At 42.1% G+C, this 17,539-nt stretch overlaps 3 protein-coding genes and 1 long non-coding RNA gene across 5 annotated transcripts; 2 read left to right on the top strand and 2 right to left on the bottom strand.

Moving 5' to 3' along the window:
* Positions 1-43: 43 nt before the first annotated feature.
* LOC109487149 lies at positions 44-4,783 on the bottom strand. The gene is made up of 4 exons (XR_002141232.1): positions 4,392-4,783; positions 2,215-2,264; positions 536-673; positions 44-149 (listed from the first exon to the last, which is right to left on the bottom strand). It is a non-coding gene; the product is annotated as an uncharacterized LOC109487149 (long non-coding RNA).
* A 358-nt stretch (positions 4,784-5,141) lies between these two features.
* LOC109487148 lies at positions 5,142-7,652 on the bottom strand. Its single transcript, XM_019791120.1, has 3 exons — positions 6,484-7,652; positions 5,899-6,019; positions 5,142-5,465 (listed from the first exon to the last, which is right to left on the bottom strand). The coding sequence occupies exons 1-3, from the start codon at positions 7,222-7,224 to the stop codon at positions 5,299-5,301; spliced, it is 1,029 nt and encodes a 342-aa protein (XP_019646679.1). The 5' UTR covers positions 7,225-7,652; the 3' UTR covers positions 5,142-5,298.
* A 606-nt stretch (positions 7,653-8,258) lies between these two features.
* On the top strand, positions 8,259-14,454 carry LOC109487138 (phytanoyl-CoA dioxygenase domain-containing protein 1 homolog). The gene is made up of 10 exons (XM_019791109.1): positions 8,259-8,565; positions 9,355-9,472; positions 9,998-10,098; positions 10,568-10,669; positions 11,004-11,043; positions 11,363-11,457; positions 11,974-12,079; positions 12,194-12,278; positions 12,935-13,121; positions 13,673-14,454. The coding sequence occupies exons 1-10, from the start codon at positions 8,413-8,415 to the stop codon at positions 13,817-13,819; spliced, it is 1,134 nt and encodes a 377-aa protein (XP_019646668.1). The 5' UTR covers positions 8,259-8,412; the 3' UTR covers positions 13,820-14,454.
* Positions 14,455-14,656: 202 nt separating this feature from the next.
* LOC109487136 (bis(5'-nucleosyl)-tetraphosphatase PrpE [asymmetrical]-like) lies at positions 14,657-17,330 on the top strand. 2 transcript variants are annotated; one of them, XM_019791107.1, is made up of 2 exons: positions 14,657-14,816; positions 16,138-17,330. In XM_019791107.1, the coding sequence occupies exon 2, from the start codon at positions 16,169-16,171 to the stop codon at positions 17,051-17,053; it is 885 nt and encodes a 294-aa protein (XP_019646666.1). In that variant the 5' UTR covers positions 14,657-14,816; positions 16,138-16,168; the 3' UTR covers positions 17,054-17,330. The 2 variants fall into 2 exon arrangements, with proteins under 2 accessions (XP_019646666.1, XP_019646665.1); XM_019791106.1 differs by lacking the exon at positions 14,657-14,816 and adding an exon at positions 15,479-15,564.
* The last annotated feature ends 209 nt before the right edge of the window (positions 17,331-17,539 follow it).

Here is a 17,539-nt window from a genome sequence, read left to right as displayed (position 1 = left end):
ACAATATGCTTTCCTTCGGTAGACATAAATATTCGAACCTGAACGCGAAGTCGCGGACGCGGCTCCACTCGTGGCTTCGGCTTCGGGCCGATGTTGAGCTCGGGAAAGTCCGGGAAGTCGTCGTCGGCATCCCCGTCCAGGTGAATGACCTGCCAATAAAACCTACTTTTGTAGAAATTCATGGCCTCTGACCTCTCTGAACACTTAGAACATGAAAAGTTTTGGTTAACTTGTATAATGTAATATTATTATTATTAATGTGTATGTTACTCTCAAAAAACTAGCGAATGATAATCCATTCTAACATTTTATGTAATATTCTTTGATGAGGCTATCGATTGATGTTAAATGTGCAGAAGGTACCTTAATGACGATTATTGTATTATCGGTATTGTTATAAGATGGCGAATATAAATAGATGTTATAATGCTTGTATTTTACAATGTAATGTATGTAAGAGGACTCCAGAAAGAGTAGTGGTGCATTGTCACTAATTGGGGGTTCCTGAAGAAAACAAACAAACAAACAAACAAACCTCTTCCTTCACCACCCTGCCGAACGGGTCCTTGTACCGTTTGATCAGGATGCGGCGGGTGGTCACAGCTCCGACCTCGGGCGGGGCACCATCGTCGTCTGTGCTGCGCACTACTTCTGTGCTGTAACAAATCCCCATCTTGGAGGAAGGGGACGTTTTGTTTGTAGTGATGAGAGGGGCGTAAAACAACAACCGATCGACTGTCAGTCACAGACGACACAGGCACAACTGTTAGCGTCCTATGAAGGGTAGCCTGGGTGCCAGACTGTCGCCAGGGGCAGTATACAGGCTGGCTCATCGGCTTAGATTTTACCACAGACACCCCCTCATATAGACGCTGGGCAACCCGACTTGAGAGATAAATTAGACCCCCAGGTGCTAACTCCGGGACTGGGGCTTGTCACTTAACCCAGCTGAAGTGAGATTTGTGTTGAGCTGAGGTCTGGCACCCAGACTATATTAAGGGCGATACTGGGGTGTGGACGTACTAAGCATTGTCAGATTACGACACACGGTACTCATACTTAGTGGTGATGCTCTGGTATGTACTACTAAACACTGAATTTATTATCAAACAGTCATAAAGATTAGGCTAAACTACACACTACAAGACAGGTTCGTGTCATTACATGTTGTAACGTTATGAACAGTCCTAGTTGACATTGGCAAGTCATTATCCCAGGTCAGCAGTTGGTCGTTATGTTTGATCGTCCAAAGAAAAAGGCTTGCAAGCTGGTGAGCCCGTTATGAAAGTTGCTGGATGTTACGCTAAGAATCTACAGTGCAAGGTTTAAACGCCATGCAGATCATGTTCAAGTGCTAGCCTTTTATATTTATATTCAGTGGTGTTTTGACATCACCTGACAGGGATACCTGTGCTATATCTGCTTTAGGGTTATGTGCAGGCGGAGTGCATTTCAACGGCAAGCAGTTAGTAGCGAACTACCGCCAATGAGGGAACAATATATGGAAAAAATACGTATCGTATCTCTACAGTTAGTCATGTTAAAGGTCTGCAATTTGCATCTGTGTCTCTGTCTGATGTTTGAATACGCCCCTCGTTTCACAGAGAGAGGGTAGCACAGACTGCGATGGGTTTTATGGAATGAGGCGCTGTCAAAGCTTGCTGTTATGTTCAGTCAGCACCGCTTCGGCTGAAGCGCCGGGATTGTACCACTTCAATCCTGAATTGGTACTGACCGGACGTCCAACTCAAGTAAATGTTACATTGCAGAGCTAGCCGAACATAGCAGCAAGGTTTGTTCAAATATGCCTTTATATGCGGTAAACTGCATGGTGTATGAGAAAAGCATGAAGAAGAGAACGAAAGATGATGGCACAGAAACGATGTCATGGATGCAAACCTATTCAAGAAAAAAAAGGAAGAAAGAAGCAAGCGCGTAAAAAGAAACATTTGCGTTGTGCGCAACCCTCTGTCCAAGTCAATGGATGATTTAAGCATGTGAAAAATAGAATTGATGAACGTTGTTTTAATGGCGGTTCAACCACAATGTATCTAAATAATTTGCTTCTCATCTAAATTAGAGAATAGTATATCACATCCATTGTTGCATGAAGGGAGTGGCAAGCTACTCCGGTATCTTAACTTTCAGGAGAAATAAAATTATTGATTTACAGTACACTATTGCGAGGTGAAACATATATGCAGTCAATATTACCTTATGGGGTAGAAACTCTCCGTCACACGGTTTTGATTATGAATCAATATCTGTGGAATAAAAAGAAAACAAAAACAAAATGTCATGTGAGCGAGCTCGGCCAATCACGTTGCAACCCCAAACTCCTCCACAATGTTTGATAATTTTTGTACATAATTAATTCTGTGTATAATTTTTACCGAATTGTATATTTCATGTGTACTGATTTTTTATGTCTAATGTTTATTGTTTGACTTGGTTTCGTATTGTTTTGTATTATCATTTCAGGTTTGGGAGGACAACTTGTAAAGGCGTTGATACACCTGTTTTGTTCTCCCTTCCACTTGTTTTTGCATGTGGTAAATTCAAATAAAGAAATAAAGAATGTCAACTCGGTTGCTGAGGTCAATGACTCCCATAGAAGCCTCCCGCTGTGTTGTGGGCATGGGACACGTCTGTTTACGGTCGATAACCCTGACATGCGTATGTGGATCGCAATAGTGGCTAACAACATTGCAAGGTTGATGTCGGTATAATACGTCGGTGTAGGCTAGACATCCAAGTAATAAATCCCTTGTCCTGCTGGCATTCCTGGCACGATATTTTTCAATAATTTCATGTGTTAATTAGATCATAGACCCCCAATTTTTTGCCCTGCAGTGGCATAGTTACTTTCGCATTCGTTGCGTTTCGCTGCGGTGTGATACGTTGCACGAGAAATACCCCCAAATCGTACCTATACAGGGTGTTATATAGATGGTACTGTATGTGCCGCGCGACATATGTTGCGCACAGCAGGACAAGGGTTTATAAGATACACCAAGAAACGTTACTGACGCAACTGGATATGGTTTTCCAAAATCATATCCAGTTGCTTGAGCAACTGTTGTTGGGCATATGATATATAGGTAATACCCGTACATGCACAGACGTGTCAGTGTCGCTTAATAGCGTACTAATCAAACAATGCTGAGCCATATGTTTCCTCACAGATATTAATTTGAAGGAGTAAGAATCACACACGCACACGCACAAAACAATTATTTAACCCCTAGCCCTTATGGAAACTGTGGTCTGACTCAATTTGGATGGAGTCATGTATGGAAGATGTCAAACATGTGTTATGATCATAACGTCCATATATAAAATTCCACCATATTTGTTTTGACGCAACACTTTCTTCAGCATCTATGAAGAAGTAAACCTCCGTGTTTAAGAGATTTGAAAACATATCGAATTTCTATCTTTATAACAAATTGAATTAAGAGATTTTAAACTGTGAAAGAAACAATCTTTGAAAGTGACAAGCCTCACTGGTATCATGCCCCCCCCCCACACACACATAAATAAGCCACACTCTACTTTGATGATCCTTGTCGATCCTAGTCGCTTCGACCTGAATCAGAGAATCAGAAACTCTTCGAATTACCACAAAGATATTTATAATTATTGTAGCTGTCATGTCTCATCTCATAGATATGCTCTTGTATGAAATATCTATATCTGTTGTCATGCATCTAACTTAGAAATAAGTGCGTAATCGCATTTGATGTATGTTTGTCTGGGTCACCATAAATTGAGTTTTAAGAATGCTTCCCTGGCACGTATTTTTGTCATTAGCTATGGACACAAATTATATATCATGTCATGAGTCAACATTTTCTCATCCATGCATGGCTTTTTGATGCGTTTGTATCAAATGGTTATTACAAATGTATGCAAATCTTGTTCCAGAGAATGACTTTACCGAAAGTTCCCGTTTAGTCCGTTATTTGGTTAGAGTCACTCTACTTTTGCTACTACTAAAGGTGTTTTTGCAACTCAAAGGAGCCTGCAAAATACGCTCAAAGTTGTCTGAAGTTGTATAAGGTGGTTTTAAAATAATTTTTCTGTACACTGCGTGTGATGTAGAGCAGCACTTCACTGTTTCCAACTTCATACGAAACATGATATTTCATCTCTGTCCCATATACGCCTAACTGAACTGGGTCGTCTTTCCACCCTACCATATGCGCGCGTATTGGGAAGATAAGAACTTGCCAACACCAGCCACGAATGCCATCAAAATGTTTCGCAGCTGATAATATGTGGGAACATATGTAGGCCCCTCCCTCTTCATGTTTCTACATCTATATATACTTAGCTAAGTGTATGTATGTCATTGCACCGCCTATGGGGATATAAAGCGTAATCCTTACCTTCTGGCGTATGCAAACAGACAAGTATTCTCAGCATCCGAGTTTGACAGCTTTTGGTAATGCCCAAGTATTCCGGAGAGTCTTGTAAGCGACTGGATGGCTTATTAGCGGCTGGGGACTTCAGTCTTGACGCAGATTTTGAAGCAGAGGAAAAACAGGGGGAGGATGACATGTACACCTAACTCGGCCGACAGGGAATGGGAGCTATGTGAGCTATATTTGGGTCGGGAGGGGGGTGGGCAATGGGGCAGTCTTGCGCACTGAGCCATAGATTTGTCTAGAATCCAACATACATGTACTTTACCAGACTCTACTGACATGCAAGGAAAGTGTAAGTTTCAGACACATTAAACAAGCGAAGGCCACGCACGAGTCTTTAAAATCACGGTACGTTCTTGTGGCCACCTATCGGTTTATCCAGGAAAGTCACCCTGAGACTGTATGGCAGCTGGGTTCTATGACGCACATATTATAAAGGTCGTACCAGTATCAGGTTTCCATAGGTCACTGTCTACCAACAGTCACAACAGTACTAGCGTCATAAAATATATCACTAGAAGGCCTTAAACAACTCCGCCAATCAAATGTGCAAAGAGTGGGTCTCACAGGTCGTTCGGTGTGATATAGCTAGCTGCCGCCACGCCACGTGTCTGCGAAGCTGTTTTGTTACGCTGAAGGTCGGTTATACTGGCTATACCGATACAGATAAATACACAGCACTATCAATTGCATTCATTATTTATTGTCCAAGTCCCCATACAAAACTATGATGATGATGACAAAACTACGAGATATGTCCATGCATCTTGCAACAGGTTATTCTCATAGACTTTATATATTATATGATATTGTTAATGTAAAAAAGTATATGGCGTGAATGGTAAGCTAAGCTGTGATGTGTACTAGTTCAGGCTTGTAGTCCTGAGCCTTTGTAGGTTCTGTTGTTCCTGTCGAGTTGACGCCGCTTGGCCATGTGTGCCATGGGTGCCGCTTGCTGGTGCTCCCCGTGCGGCATAGGAGTGGGGGCTTCACTGCTATCTGTTGTGCTGTCCATGGGACGTTTCGATGTACCGCCTTGAACAGAAGGATTCAAAATTCATACAGAAGAACTTTTATAATATTGCACGACAATTGTACATGGTACAATGTATGGCAGCAACTATTGAATATGGTACAAAAAAAGAGGTGTAGAATGAAACTCAACATCCTAATTACTAAAACATAAGTCATTGATATTGTGTTACAATCGAGTGAGGCTAATTACACAAGAAATTGAATGGATTATTCTATTCAGTACGTAAAAAAAACAGTTACTCAAGCAACTGGATATGATTTTGGAAACGGTCAGACGTTTCAGGTAGCATCCACTAGCTTTCGTCAGTGACACTAGAGAATTGTCAGAAAAGCAGTTTTATAAGCCCGAACTATTGATTGATTGATAGATTGATTGATTGATATGCACATCAGCGAAGACAATTTTATTCTATGCAGTGTCATGAAAAAGTACCTCTAATTTTCTGAGGAAAGTTGAAGTACCACGGTGCCCCCTCTGTAATGTCGTGGGTTCTTGTAGTGTTCTGCTGATCGTCTGGCCAGAGCTGACGTCGGCAAGCGGGACGCCTGCTGGACTTTTTTTTTTACAAATCATTATTTTTTTTTATTAATTTCCATAAACACAAGATAATCATACAGAAAAACTGATACTAAAAGAACAAAAAACAAACAAATAAATAAAACCAAAAAACAATGAGCTGCACACTTGGATATGAGGAAAGAATAACAATTATACAAACAGAAGTTGTATAATGCTATCCACTGTTTTTAACGCTAAATCTATTTTCCCATTTACCAATGTTTTTTTTTAAATTTCATCCATCCTTTTTGCTATGAGAAAGCATTTGAGAAATAGCATGGGAGTTAAACACATACCGCTACCAGTGGACTAGCCCCCTGCTGTAGTGATTGCACAACTGTGTGGCCCAAGGGCTACAAAACGGAGATGGGCGCCGCCATATGCGACCATGCTAATGGTTGCGGGAGGGCTTTAACTTAACTTTTTGCTATGATGTATACCGGACTTTGCTACACTTACATTTACATCGCCTGTCTTCTGAGTGGAAAGGGCTTGCACTGCCTGTGGATCGTCGAAAGTGAACAAGACCCCGTCCAGTTGCAAAACGTTCACGGTTCTACCAGACGCGTACTGCGCTACTATGTCATCCGTAGACGACCCCGTGCAGCATTTGTACCATTGTACATCCGGTCGGGCGGTCGCACAGGCTAGAGACGGAGTGCACTTTTGCGACGACGGGAACGTCCGCTTGTTGGGAGTTTTGTTCGTATTTCGTGGCAGAAAAGGATCGCCTAGGTGTTGGCTGTTGATGGGGGTTTCCTGACGCTGTGCCTGTGTATAAACTGGAAAACAACCCTGCTGATTAACCCCTTGCTTAGCCTTTCCCATTTCTCCGTTGTTAACTGTCTTCAGTAGATCTGATTCAGACTTTTGAAACTCCGTTGTTTCGGCGAGAAGACCCTCCGCCCAGCGTAACATGAACTTTGTGTCGTTCTCGGTCAAGAAGTTGAGTTCTTTGCCGTCCTCTGATAGCTGGCCGGGGAGCCAGGCCGCAGACGCAGACTTTAACTCCTCTTGAGTGAGAGATACTGGAGTTCTGAGTTTCCAACTGTAATCGCATAGTGATGGTAGCGTCTGTTGTCTTGTTGGCGGCTGCTGAGAGTTAGTGTTTCTGGGAATTACATCAACTTGCAACCCTGTTAGAAGATGTTGTTCCTCCTTCTCCTTACCCAATTGTCCGACGGCGACTCCTGCACTCATTATCAAAAAATGATAGGGTTTCTTGACTTCCTGAAAGCAAGTTTTCACTTAGTGCCTCAAAATCACTCAGGATTTGTTTTCAACAGGAATTGTTTTCTGTTGTTTTGAAGCGTTCGAAACGAAGTAACGGACGTTACCTGGGTTGACCTTTATGACATCTTGTTGTAGAACAACACCGTAGTTATTTGGTTTCGTAACAAAGCGTAGGGCACAGTTGTTGGCCTGGCGACCATCCGACTAACAACAAGACCATGGTATCAAACGTGACAGTTCAATATACATTCTGGACACTGGATTTCTGAAACAAGCCAGATGCCCTTTTCCTTATCTGGGATCCTTCTAAGGGTTTGTAATGCTTTATATCTTAACGGCGTATACAGAACTGTCTGTATATGTGTAACGTTACGAGTATACAGCGTTTTGTACTAGTAGTTCCATGACTATGTTGATAGTTGGCACCTTATGTCTTTGCGATCTCACTCAAATTTGTTGCATGCCTAAGTTTGTTTAATGATCATGAGATCGAGAATAAACTTGTATGTTGGGACTTTTGTTTTTATGTAACGTTATTTCTACTATTGTATCATCATTGGAGCATTTACATTGAGTTATGTTTTCCTACACGGTACATAAAGCTATCGTTACTTGTTATCTTTTAGTTCTCTATTGTCACGAACTGACAAAGGGTGAATGACCTGCCGGTCAGTAAGCTAATATTTATCCACATGACGCCATTTTTATACACTGTTCTTACACGTTTTGCACGTCGACAGGTTTAAAGTTCAACGACCGACCAAAACGTCGTAATAGGGGAAGGGAGGTTAAAAGTCAGAAGTTTAAAAAGTTTTTAGGTTAAAGGTAGAAGGACCTCCAATCTTTAAGACATGTCATACGGAACTTAATTAAAGTGAAGCCATTTGTATTCGCAAACGTTGTCCTTCTAAATCCAGTTTAAATACAAAGCTGAAGCCTCTTCCTAATGAAGGCTACAGTGGTCGTTGAAAAATTTGATCCCTGTGTACGAGTACCCTCTGTGTTTGAATAAAGTTCAGCATTGTACTATGAAGCCGAAGCCCTTTTCCCTCACGTGTCCTTGGCCCGAGCAGTCACCGTCCCGTACCTGCTCGTTTAGTAAACAAAACCCGTTCGACAACGTCCAAAGACCGAGTTCGGGTCGTACCCGCGAACATGGCTGACGCAGGCTCTAAAGACGGTGCACCGGGGAAGGAGGCGGCGACCCCGGTGTGCTGTCCCGAGGTGTACACCGTCCCGCCTCCCCAGCCGACCGAGAAGAAACCGGGCCAGCTCAGCCAGGAACAAGTTAGGCAGTTCTTCGAGGAGGTGAGTAAATGAAGGATTGATTGAGTGAGTGTTTATTCAACCAGCTTTGAATGCTTAAGTCTGAATTATAAGCACCATGAAAGTTCACCTGTGTTTGTAGTTACTAGCCTGGGTACCATCCTATTTTGTATGCCTCCCATACTAAGGAAGCGTGTAAGGGAGCCCCAGCATACAAATAGGATGGCACCCAGGCTGGATAGTTATATGTTTAAAGGTAAAACTTTTGTTCAAACCCAAGAGAATTGTCAACCATAGCTTTTGACCAGTCGCTATAGTCATTCTCGTACGTAGCATTTCACAATATACGGATATCCAGTTTTAGTACAATTCACAGAAAGCGTACACACATACCGCCACATGTGTACGTAATATTATACATCGTAAAGAAACAGATTCAACGATTACGCACAGACAGCGTTTTATTTAAAAAGACTGCTGTTTTGGAAATTGCACTTTGCACCGGGGTATCGGAAGGTAATGTCAGCACAGACAAAAGCACAAACATGAAATGTTTAGAAATTGACAAGACATGAACAATATATATAATGAACGCCAATATGCTGCCGAAATGGCAATGTGCCTTGATGCCTGTCACTAGTGTCAGATAATAACCTAGATAAGACTATACGAGTACTATGGAGTTGTCTCGAAGAGGGTAACAAAGTATAAAATCGACCCACAAAAACCTGAATCGCCGGGATGACAGTTCAATAGTTGTAGCCATCAATCGTCGTGCAACAAAGTTCTTCTGTATTCACGTCTACATTCTTATAATCATGTCTGATACAGGGGTACGTGTTGGTGAAGGACTACTTCAAGCCAGAGGAACTGCAGCCAGTGAGAGACGCTGTCGAGGGGCTGGTGGACGATCTGGCACAGCGCATGTACAAGGCTGGCAGGATAAAAGGTGAGACAGGCTAGCCTATGAGTCGTGGTGTAGCTCTAAACAATGTTCAGAGTTAGATGTTCAAGGGTTAGGTGTAACAAGTCGATCGGTGTAATGTAGTCAGCTGCCGCCGCGCCGCGTGCCTGCGAAGCTGGTTTGTTACGCAGAACGGCGGTTATACCAGCCATACAGATACAGATACAGATACAGTGTCGTATTTGGGACGTTTGGGACGTATAACGTATATCGTTCCTTATACGTTATAGAGCATGTGTGGTTTCCAAGCAGATGTCTGGCGGCAAATCGTTACGGTTAGAACTGGCCATCTAACGAGTCCTCTTCAGCCACCCAATTTAATGGTGGCAAATGGTAGCTGTCTGGCAAGTTTGATACTGTCTTTGTAGCCACGGAAAGATCTGCTTGAAGATTATGGTATTTGTACAGTTGCACTTTGAAATGGTAATAAAATTATTCTGGAAGATCAAGCCTCTATATGATGCATTTTTAAAATCTAGTTTGACCCGTTTTCCTTTTATAACCCTTCAGACACACACAAGGATGCGGGCCTTTTCCAGCGCCTGACTCTGCTCAACCAGGAGTACCCTGGCGCGGCAGTCGTCCTGCACAAGAAGGGGAAACTACCACAGGTTCGGATCTAATCTCTCCCTTCGTTTATCTATCTTTTTATGAAGATCTACTTTGTACCACATTTCTGGAAGGATTGGCATAACAGGTGAGTTATAAGGCCTTGACCTTTGTTTATTGAAGTTGTTCCCATATGGGTATACATGTACATGTAGGTTAGGTCTGGACCTGTACCTGATCCTTTGTACCTGTACCTGTACCTGATGCAACGTTTAGGTACAAATTCCTACAGGTGACTATCATCTCTTCCAAGATGTCGAATCCGAGACCAGACTGTAAGGTTTGAAAAACCGGGAAGGGCATGTGCTCTTTTCTATAACTGTGGTGGGAAAATATCGTTAAACTGTATACAATTATTACAAAATAACAGTACTTATTACTGAGTTACGTGAGTCGCAAACACCCTATAACACTCTGAAAAGTTCAGTGACACCGACACGTGATTCCTGTGTTTGTATGTTTGAACATCAGGCTTTCCGAGACCTGTGGTCCAACGAGCGGCTCCTGAACGTCATGGAACAGTTTATAGGGCCGGAGATAGCCGGGCACCCGATCTGGAACCTTCGTACCAAGGTACAGTGCATTTACTGGCTTGATTTTATGCTCTTTTACGTACGTAGCTATTCAAAGGTTTCAGATAAAGTGCAATGATATCGAGAGTTACCAGTAATGTTGTCTGGTGCACTGCAGACTTTATTGCAAACTCTTGAAGGCTAATTGCAAGGGAACATACAATTATCATACGCACAAGGGAAAAAGTGTCTGGTCTATACATCTATTAGACGGATGTTTCTACTTACATGACTAGAGCGTTTCATCTCATCTTTGGAGGTGGCTAATGAATAGTCCCATATCTTTAATTTTTTTAAGTTTCTAATCTAAGTTTTGTGGCCAATTGTTTCCACAGACACCTCGTAACGAAGAAGTGACTGTCCCGTGGCATCAAGGTACGTATGTTGTCTCTTCTTCAAGGACATCTTCGCATTCTCTGTACGACACTTATAAGTTATGGTATTATTAGGACAGTATTGGATCCATCTCTCTTGTGACTGTGTGGTCATAGACCATTGCCGATGGTCAGTTCCGGCATAGCCTCTCTGAAATCCTTTTAAAAGCTGTACCTCACCGTTACCTAACCTACCTGGAGTTTACTTCGCATGCACCATTGACTCTCACTATTTCTTTTAAACTCAGTTGATATATATACGTATATAACGTTATATTCTGTGTGTTCATCATACATTAAACAAAACCATTACAACACAGATAACGCCTACCTGGGCGTCCAGTCGCTCGGCACCTTACAGCCCACCGCCTGGATCCCACTGTTAGACGCCAACACAGACAACGGCTGCATGCAGGTGGGTAAAGCCCCTGTCACACATTCACGACCTTCCCCGAACACTAGCCGACCATGTTCGACTGATATTTGGGAGCAGTCTGACTATCTTTCGATTAGAATAGAAACGAATTTGAGTTAAATTTGAGTCAAATTTGACCCCCGAACACACTCCCAAAATGGTGAATTACTCCCAAATCGTTGCATTGTTCTGCTGCCGAACACCTGCCAACCATGACCAAACCTCCCGCCCCAATCCCGAATGTTTTAAACACTTTGAAACATTTCCGAAAATAATTTCATCAGGTTGGTGAAGTATAGGATACAGAAGTTTTCTTTTACACAACCAGTATCGTCTCACCTTGCTTACGTTTCGTGTGTCTATCAGACACCATCCTCGGAGCTCCTGACTGGAGTTCTTCGGAGAACTGTAAAACATTGTAAATAATTGGTTTCTGATATCACCATATCATAAAATGAATATTCATATTCTGTAGTCTGTATTGTTTACTTGCTTGTTGGTATCTCTGTATTGTAGGTAGTGAGGGGCGGACACAGGAAAGGGATCACCGGTAAGCACGTGTGCTGCGTCGGGGGGACCTGGTACGTGGAACTACCCGAGGACGAGATTCAAAACACCCTGGGTACGTCTTTCTGTATACTATGAATTCTAGCTGCGGGTATCTTTACACGACTTTTCATTTGTTCTGTTTACAGTATGTTAAAACCGCCCGTCAATAAGAGTATTTCTTTTTCAGGATGTGATCTCAAAAATGACATCGTCACTTGCGAGGTTCCATACGGAGGTGTCCTGTTCCTAAACAACGCAATTCCCCATAGAAGGTGGGTGTCCCTGGAAGACAGGCGAAAATGCCTATCATGATGATAATTGACTAATAAACTGGTGAACGTACCAACTACTAAGTATCTAATAGCAGCTCAGAAAAGAACAATAAATAGTCATGCCTTCAAGTACCAGAGTTATCAACCAAGGATTGAGGTGTTGAAAAACTCGTATTTTCCAAGAACTATCGTAGATTGGAACTCGCTGCCGCCAAGTACAGTTGATATGTATGATATCGTTTATATGATTGTGACTTAAGTGATTATATGTAACGCGTTACATGTGCTAATGATAATACCTACACGTCCCAGTTTGGAGAACAACACTGACCAGATCCGATGGAACGCAACTCTATCCTATCCTATATTATATCTTGACATATATTATGTCCTTTATCATGTTAAGAGTGATTGTGACTTTCAGTGATTATAACGAATATGTACTAATGATAACTAGCCTCTACCAACCTGCGGAAAGCGACTGGAAAAGAGTAAAAATTGGCCAACTAAACATATGTTGTGCCTGGGGAGTTGTCCGCACTAACAGAACAGTTTGCCTCTCCCGAAGCTATCTGTCTTTTTGGCCAAATTTCCACTATTTCCAGCCGTTTCTTGAAGCCTGGTAGAGGCTAAATGCTAACATCTCCACGTCACAGCCTCGAAAACAATACTGACCAGATCCGATGGAGTCTGGACCTTCGCTGGCAGCATCCCGACAAGCCTTGCGGCTTCGAGGGCATCAAAGACGTCATCCCCATGCGGTCAGCCAAGTACCCGGATCTAAAACCAGACTGGGAGAAGTTTGAGTCGGTGGACCGGACTGGCAACCAACAGAGGCAGATGGTAAAGGCCGGTTCTGCAATTTTTATTTCCTATAATATGGCAGAAACGGTGCAATAGCAAATTCTTCCTTTCTTTCGTAAGTGAGATTCCTTTTTTAACTCCGTGGAAAACAATTAGCTGGTACTGTCCTTGGTGCTGAAAGTCGAACAAAGTTTGCGCAACATTGTCCTACATTACTTACGTACTTGTTGAGGTCTTCTCATCTTCTCATGAGTAGACTGCGTCTGACATAACAGATTAAAATTATTCTACTCCATTTAGGCCATGTTGGTTTCATTGTATGGATAGTAACCCCCATACCAGTAGAAGCTTGCAAATCAATATAGAATGTTTGGCAAAAAGAAAAGTTATCTTCATTATATGAAATCTAAGATCATAAAGGTTGAGCAAATGACTAAACACAAGGTACATGGAATGACGAATGATACACTCTAGATAATAAACGACAGTGGGTGGCTCAAGTTTTCTCCGATTCATCAAGTACACGCAAGAAACTAGCAAATGTGTGCATTTCATCTACGAAACGATGTCTCGCTCTCTCTTTTCTCTAGAACAACAAAGCCGGAGCCGAGGACGAATTCGACACGACCATACAGGGACCCTGGATGCTGCGGTGGGAGATTGTGAACCACAACAAACACACCAGGAGCATCCTCGGGGAGGACAGGAGCGAAAAACCCGTCTGGACCAAAGCTTGAGCTCTCGATTTGTCTTGTTCCTGTTTGGGCCGAAATATTCTGATGCCACATTGCAAGTTGTTTTGGCCAACTGAAAATTGCTAAAATCATTGGTCCGATTTTTTTTGGACAAACGAAATGAAGGGCTATTGGGGTGGGTGGATGTCGAAAATGCAATGAAGGCAAACAAAAATCATGATAGTCTTTTGTTGCCTGCTAAACTAAAAAGATATCAGTACAAAACGAAAGCCCGACAAAACTGAGTTGAAGCCTAAACCTCTGCTTGGCCAATTGGAGATCTTAGAGTACCAACAACAAACAAAGAAATGGTAAGAAAACGGTAGTAACATGACTATAAACTGTTAAATGGATGTCTTTGGTCGCTTTTAGACAATAGTAAATGAACTTAGGCAACAAGTGTACGATAAAATGAAATGTGCCAAATGTTGAAGAGTTGTCATCAAACCTAGTTGATTGATAAGGAAAGCAATGTCTATATGTCTGTCAATATCACTTTCCAATTAATGTTGCTTGAAGGCCATGTAGGCCAACTTTGACTGTTTTTGCCGTTATCACAAGTTCTCGTTCATTGAATAAACCACTGACAAGAATATCCCAAGTGATGTGTCTTTATTCTGACGGTATAATGTGTTAGGATGGTCCTGATGTTCCTTATTTGTGCTTTACCAACAACTCATTGAAAGGAGGGCGTTACTTTTGTATATTTGTGTCTCACAGACAAAGTCGGGGATTTTTAAATATTATCATATTCATAATAGTGTGACAAAAAATCTCCTTGCGGTTCTTGGCGGTACTCCATGCTCGGAGCGCCTGAGAGTGAGAGGCAATGCATCATCATCATCATAATCTCGTAACACCGAAAGCTCGACGCGAAATCTTGTGCCCGTGCGCTGTTTCTTTTTCCGTAGATCGCCAAGTGCGATGTTCAGTGATGCACACAGAAGGTCTTACGTTTCTTGCGACCCGTCTGGAGATAACTAAAGTGTCGGAAACTGTGGTGAGTACAAATTATAGCTTCGCAACGTCTGTCTGTCGTCTGCTAAAATTATGGTGGGGAGGGGGGCATTTGCTAGCTACCCAAACATCGCCAGTTTGGCGACAATATCTAATGCGTACAAGATCCAAAATTCGAATAGTAACGTTACAGAGAAATAAAATAAGCTGTTTTGCTGTTGTTTTTCTAATCGCTCCTTTTCCATAGCTCCATTTTAGTTGTGAAAGCAGCAAGCTTGTGTCGAAAAACAGAGGCTTGAACGTTACACCTGTTACATCTTAATTTGGCCCCAAAAGTCGATCGAGGTCATCTTTCGATCGATAAGACTGCGTATAAACACAAATTGTTATCCCACGTGCTTTCGGGGAATGCCCAATTTTGTCTAATCACATGTTATTCAGCACTCTGGGATTAGTTCAGTAATCCGTCTGGTTTCTCAGAAGTGCCGACACTGATTGAATAAGATTGATCAGTATGGTAAATATTAGGCATGTGATAGTCATTGGTTTATACCGTGCACATGCACTGTACGTAGGAGCTTTCATGTACGTAGGAGCTTTCATGAAAGGTCCTTGCATGTACTAAGATATGAGATTTTCCCCCTGAAGTCACAATGGAGCCAGTAGCGTTAATATAGTATGTAACGTTACTGGGACTGAAGTGTTGTGTGCTACAATGTACACAACATGTATATCGCTATGTTTGGTCACTACACAGCCACTGTAACATTTGTGGTAATTGTTTGTCTTGGGTAAGTCTGGACAGATCTAGACATCTTCATATTTTATGCAACATTTGGCAAAGAGACATACTGTAAAGCATACCTCATACTCAAGTGTAAGAAAGGCACCTTCACAGTTATTATGTTTTGTGATCATTCCAGCTACCATGCTTAGTCTATCCTTCTTACTGTGATATATTTATCATTACGTGTAATGCTAATCATCCTCCTTGGAAAAGTATATGATAAATGTATCAACAGATATTAAACTACTGTAATTCCTGATTTGTTCACTGTACTTTTATGTTCACTGTTTTCACTGTCACTTCTGTACCGTGAACTTATCATTAGTCAACAGGTAATTCCTGAACCTTCTTTTTCCTGCACCTGTCACCACCGTGAATGTATAGTACAGTGAACATCCCCATTTTTCTCAGACCGTGAAATTTTGCTACAGTGAACATATAAAGTGAATTACAGTATAGTCTAGAGAAAGTGTGAAATACATTTCAACATCTGAGAACAAAGCACCTCATGTTTACTCTCACAGTATCAGAACAGTAAATCTCCTAACTTGTTTGGTTTGCCTCCTCTTTTTTGAAGGTTTTGGAGCCACCGATACCTACCAGCCTTCATGCAGTTTCACGGTACTAAGATGGGGCTAGTTGCCCTGTTAGCTGGCTCTGTTGCCGTCACCTATCTCTGCAGTTTCGCAACAAAATCCCTCACACGACTCTTCTACACCCCTCCTGCTCAACAGAATGGACTATCCCGTGTGCCCAAGGTTAGGCACGTGGTACTGGACGAGTCCATTGTCGGTGGAAAAAGGGTGTTTTTAGTTGGGGACGTGCACGGCTGCTATGATGAAATGATGGAGCTCCTACACAAAGCAGACGCGATGAGGGAAGACACAGTGGTGATATTTGTAGGCGACATGGTCAACAAGGGACCGAAAAGTTGGGAAGTCCTCGACTTCTTACGCCGCTCTAAAGTTTACGCCGTCAAAGGCAACCACGAAGATCATGTCCTAAGAGAGTATGACAACAGTAGAAACCCTGAGTACAAGCTTCCTCAGAAATATACATGGGTTGGTAAGCTAACCAATGAAGAGGCCGAATACCTACGAGAACTACCCTACACCATCTCTCTACCAACTTTCAACATCATCGTGGTTCATGCTGGACTAGTCCCAGGGAGATCGTTGGAAGAGCAAAGCGATTACGAGATGATGACAGTCAGAAATGTTGTCAAGACTGAAGAAGGTAAATTTGAGGCCAGGAAAAGAGCTACAGAGGGCCAGCCTTGGGCTGCAGAATGGACAGGACCACAGCATGTGGTGTTTGGTCATGATGCAATTAGAAGACTCCAGGTTTACGATCATGCCACAGGTTTGGATACGGGGTGTCTGTATGGTGGAAACCTTACGGGATTGTTCTTACTAGGAGAGGGGGAGAGAAAATTTGTCAGCGTCAAATCTCGCCAGTCCTACACTTCTGGAGTTAAAGTCAATCAATTTTAAAAATGTATTGTACAAAACTGATGTAAGTTTCAAAAGTGTCAAAACCACAGGACATTGGGATGTTTGTATACACAACCAACACTTTCACCTTGCTTACCTTGCTTACCTTTCTATGTCTGTCAGAGCTTCTGACTGGAGTACTGCTTTTTGCTGCAATGTAAGCAAGCACTGGTTATGTATAAGAAAATTCAAATATCCTATGTCCTACCAACCTGATGAAATTATATTTTCAGTGCCAAAACTGCATTTGGGATGTGTGCAAAAATGCCATAATGTACAACTGCTTGTACATGTATTTGCCCTAGAGGTATTCAAGTGTGTAAGTGATGTAAAAAGAGATGATTTTAAGAGATATTGTACATGTATTTATACAGAAAATCAGTGTACATGTATGTCTACTTTATATAATTGTAATGCTGCTGTTGTTAAGTAATATTACTGTCATGGCCAAATGGTCTAAAACAAGTGGTGCCAGCTAAAACAGAG

This window comes from Branchiostoma belcheri, unplaced genomic scaffold, assembly GCF_001625305.1.
Source record: "Branchiostoma belcheri isolate BF01 breed outbred unplaced genomic scaffold, Haploidv18h27 scaffold86, whole genome shotgun sequence".
Classification (NCBI taxonomy): domain Eukaryota; kingdom Metazoa; phylum Chordata; class Leptocardii; order Amphioxiformes; family Branchiostomatidae; genus Branchiostoma; species Branchiostoma belcheri.
Note: the sequence above shows the minus strand (reverse complement) of the source record. Positions and strands in the feature narration are given on the sequence as shown.

Bases quoted from the DNA above. Each gene is read 5' to 3' on its own strand.
- LOC109487148 (XM_019791120.1), bottom strand. From the start codon at position 7,224: ATGAGTGCAGGAGTCGCCGTCGGACAATTGGGTAAGGAGAAGGAGGAA. The intron at 6,020-6,483 runs GTAAGTGTAGCA...TAAAAAAAAAAG, and splicing joins AGAAGACAGGCGATGTAAAT to TCCAGCAGGCGTCCCGCTTG. The intron at 5,466-5,898 runs GTACTTTTTCAT...CTTCTGTTCAAG, and splicing joins CTTTCCTCAGAAAATTAGAG to GCGGTACATCGAAACGTCCC.
- LOC109487138 (XM_019791109.1), top strand. From the start codon at position 8,413: ATGGCTGACGCAGGCTCTAAAGACGGTGCACCGGGGAAGGAGGCGGCG. The intron at 9,473-9,997 runs GTGAGACAGGCT...ATAACCCTTCAG, and splicing joins CAAGGCTGGCAGGATAAAAG to ACACACACAAGGATGCGGGC. The intron at 11,458-11,973 runs GTGGGTAAAGCC...TCTGTATTGTAG, and splicing joins CAGACAACGGCTGCATGCAG to GTAGTGAGGGGCGGACACAG.
- LOC109487136 (XM_019791106.1), top strand. From the start codon at position 15,500: ATGTATATCGCTATGTTTGGTCACTACACAGCCACTGTAACATTTGTG. The intron at 15,565-16,137 runs GTAAGTCTGGAC...TCTTTTTTGAAG, and splicing joins GTGGTAATTGTTTGTCTTGG to GTTTTGGAGCCACCGATACC.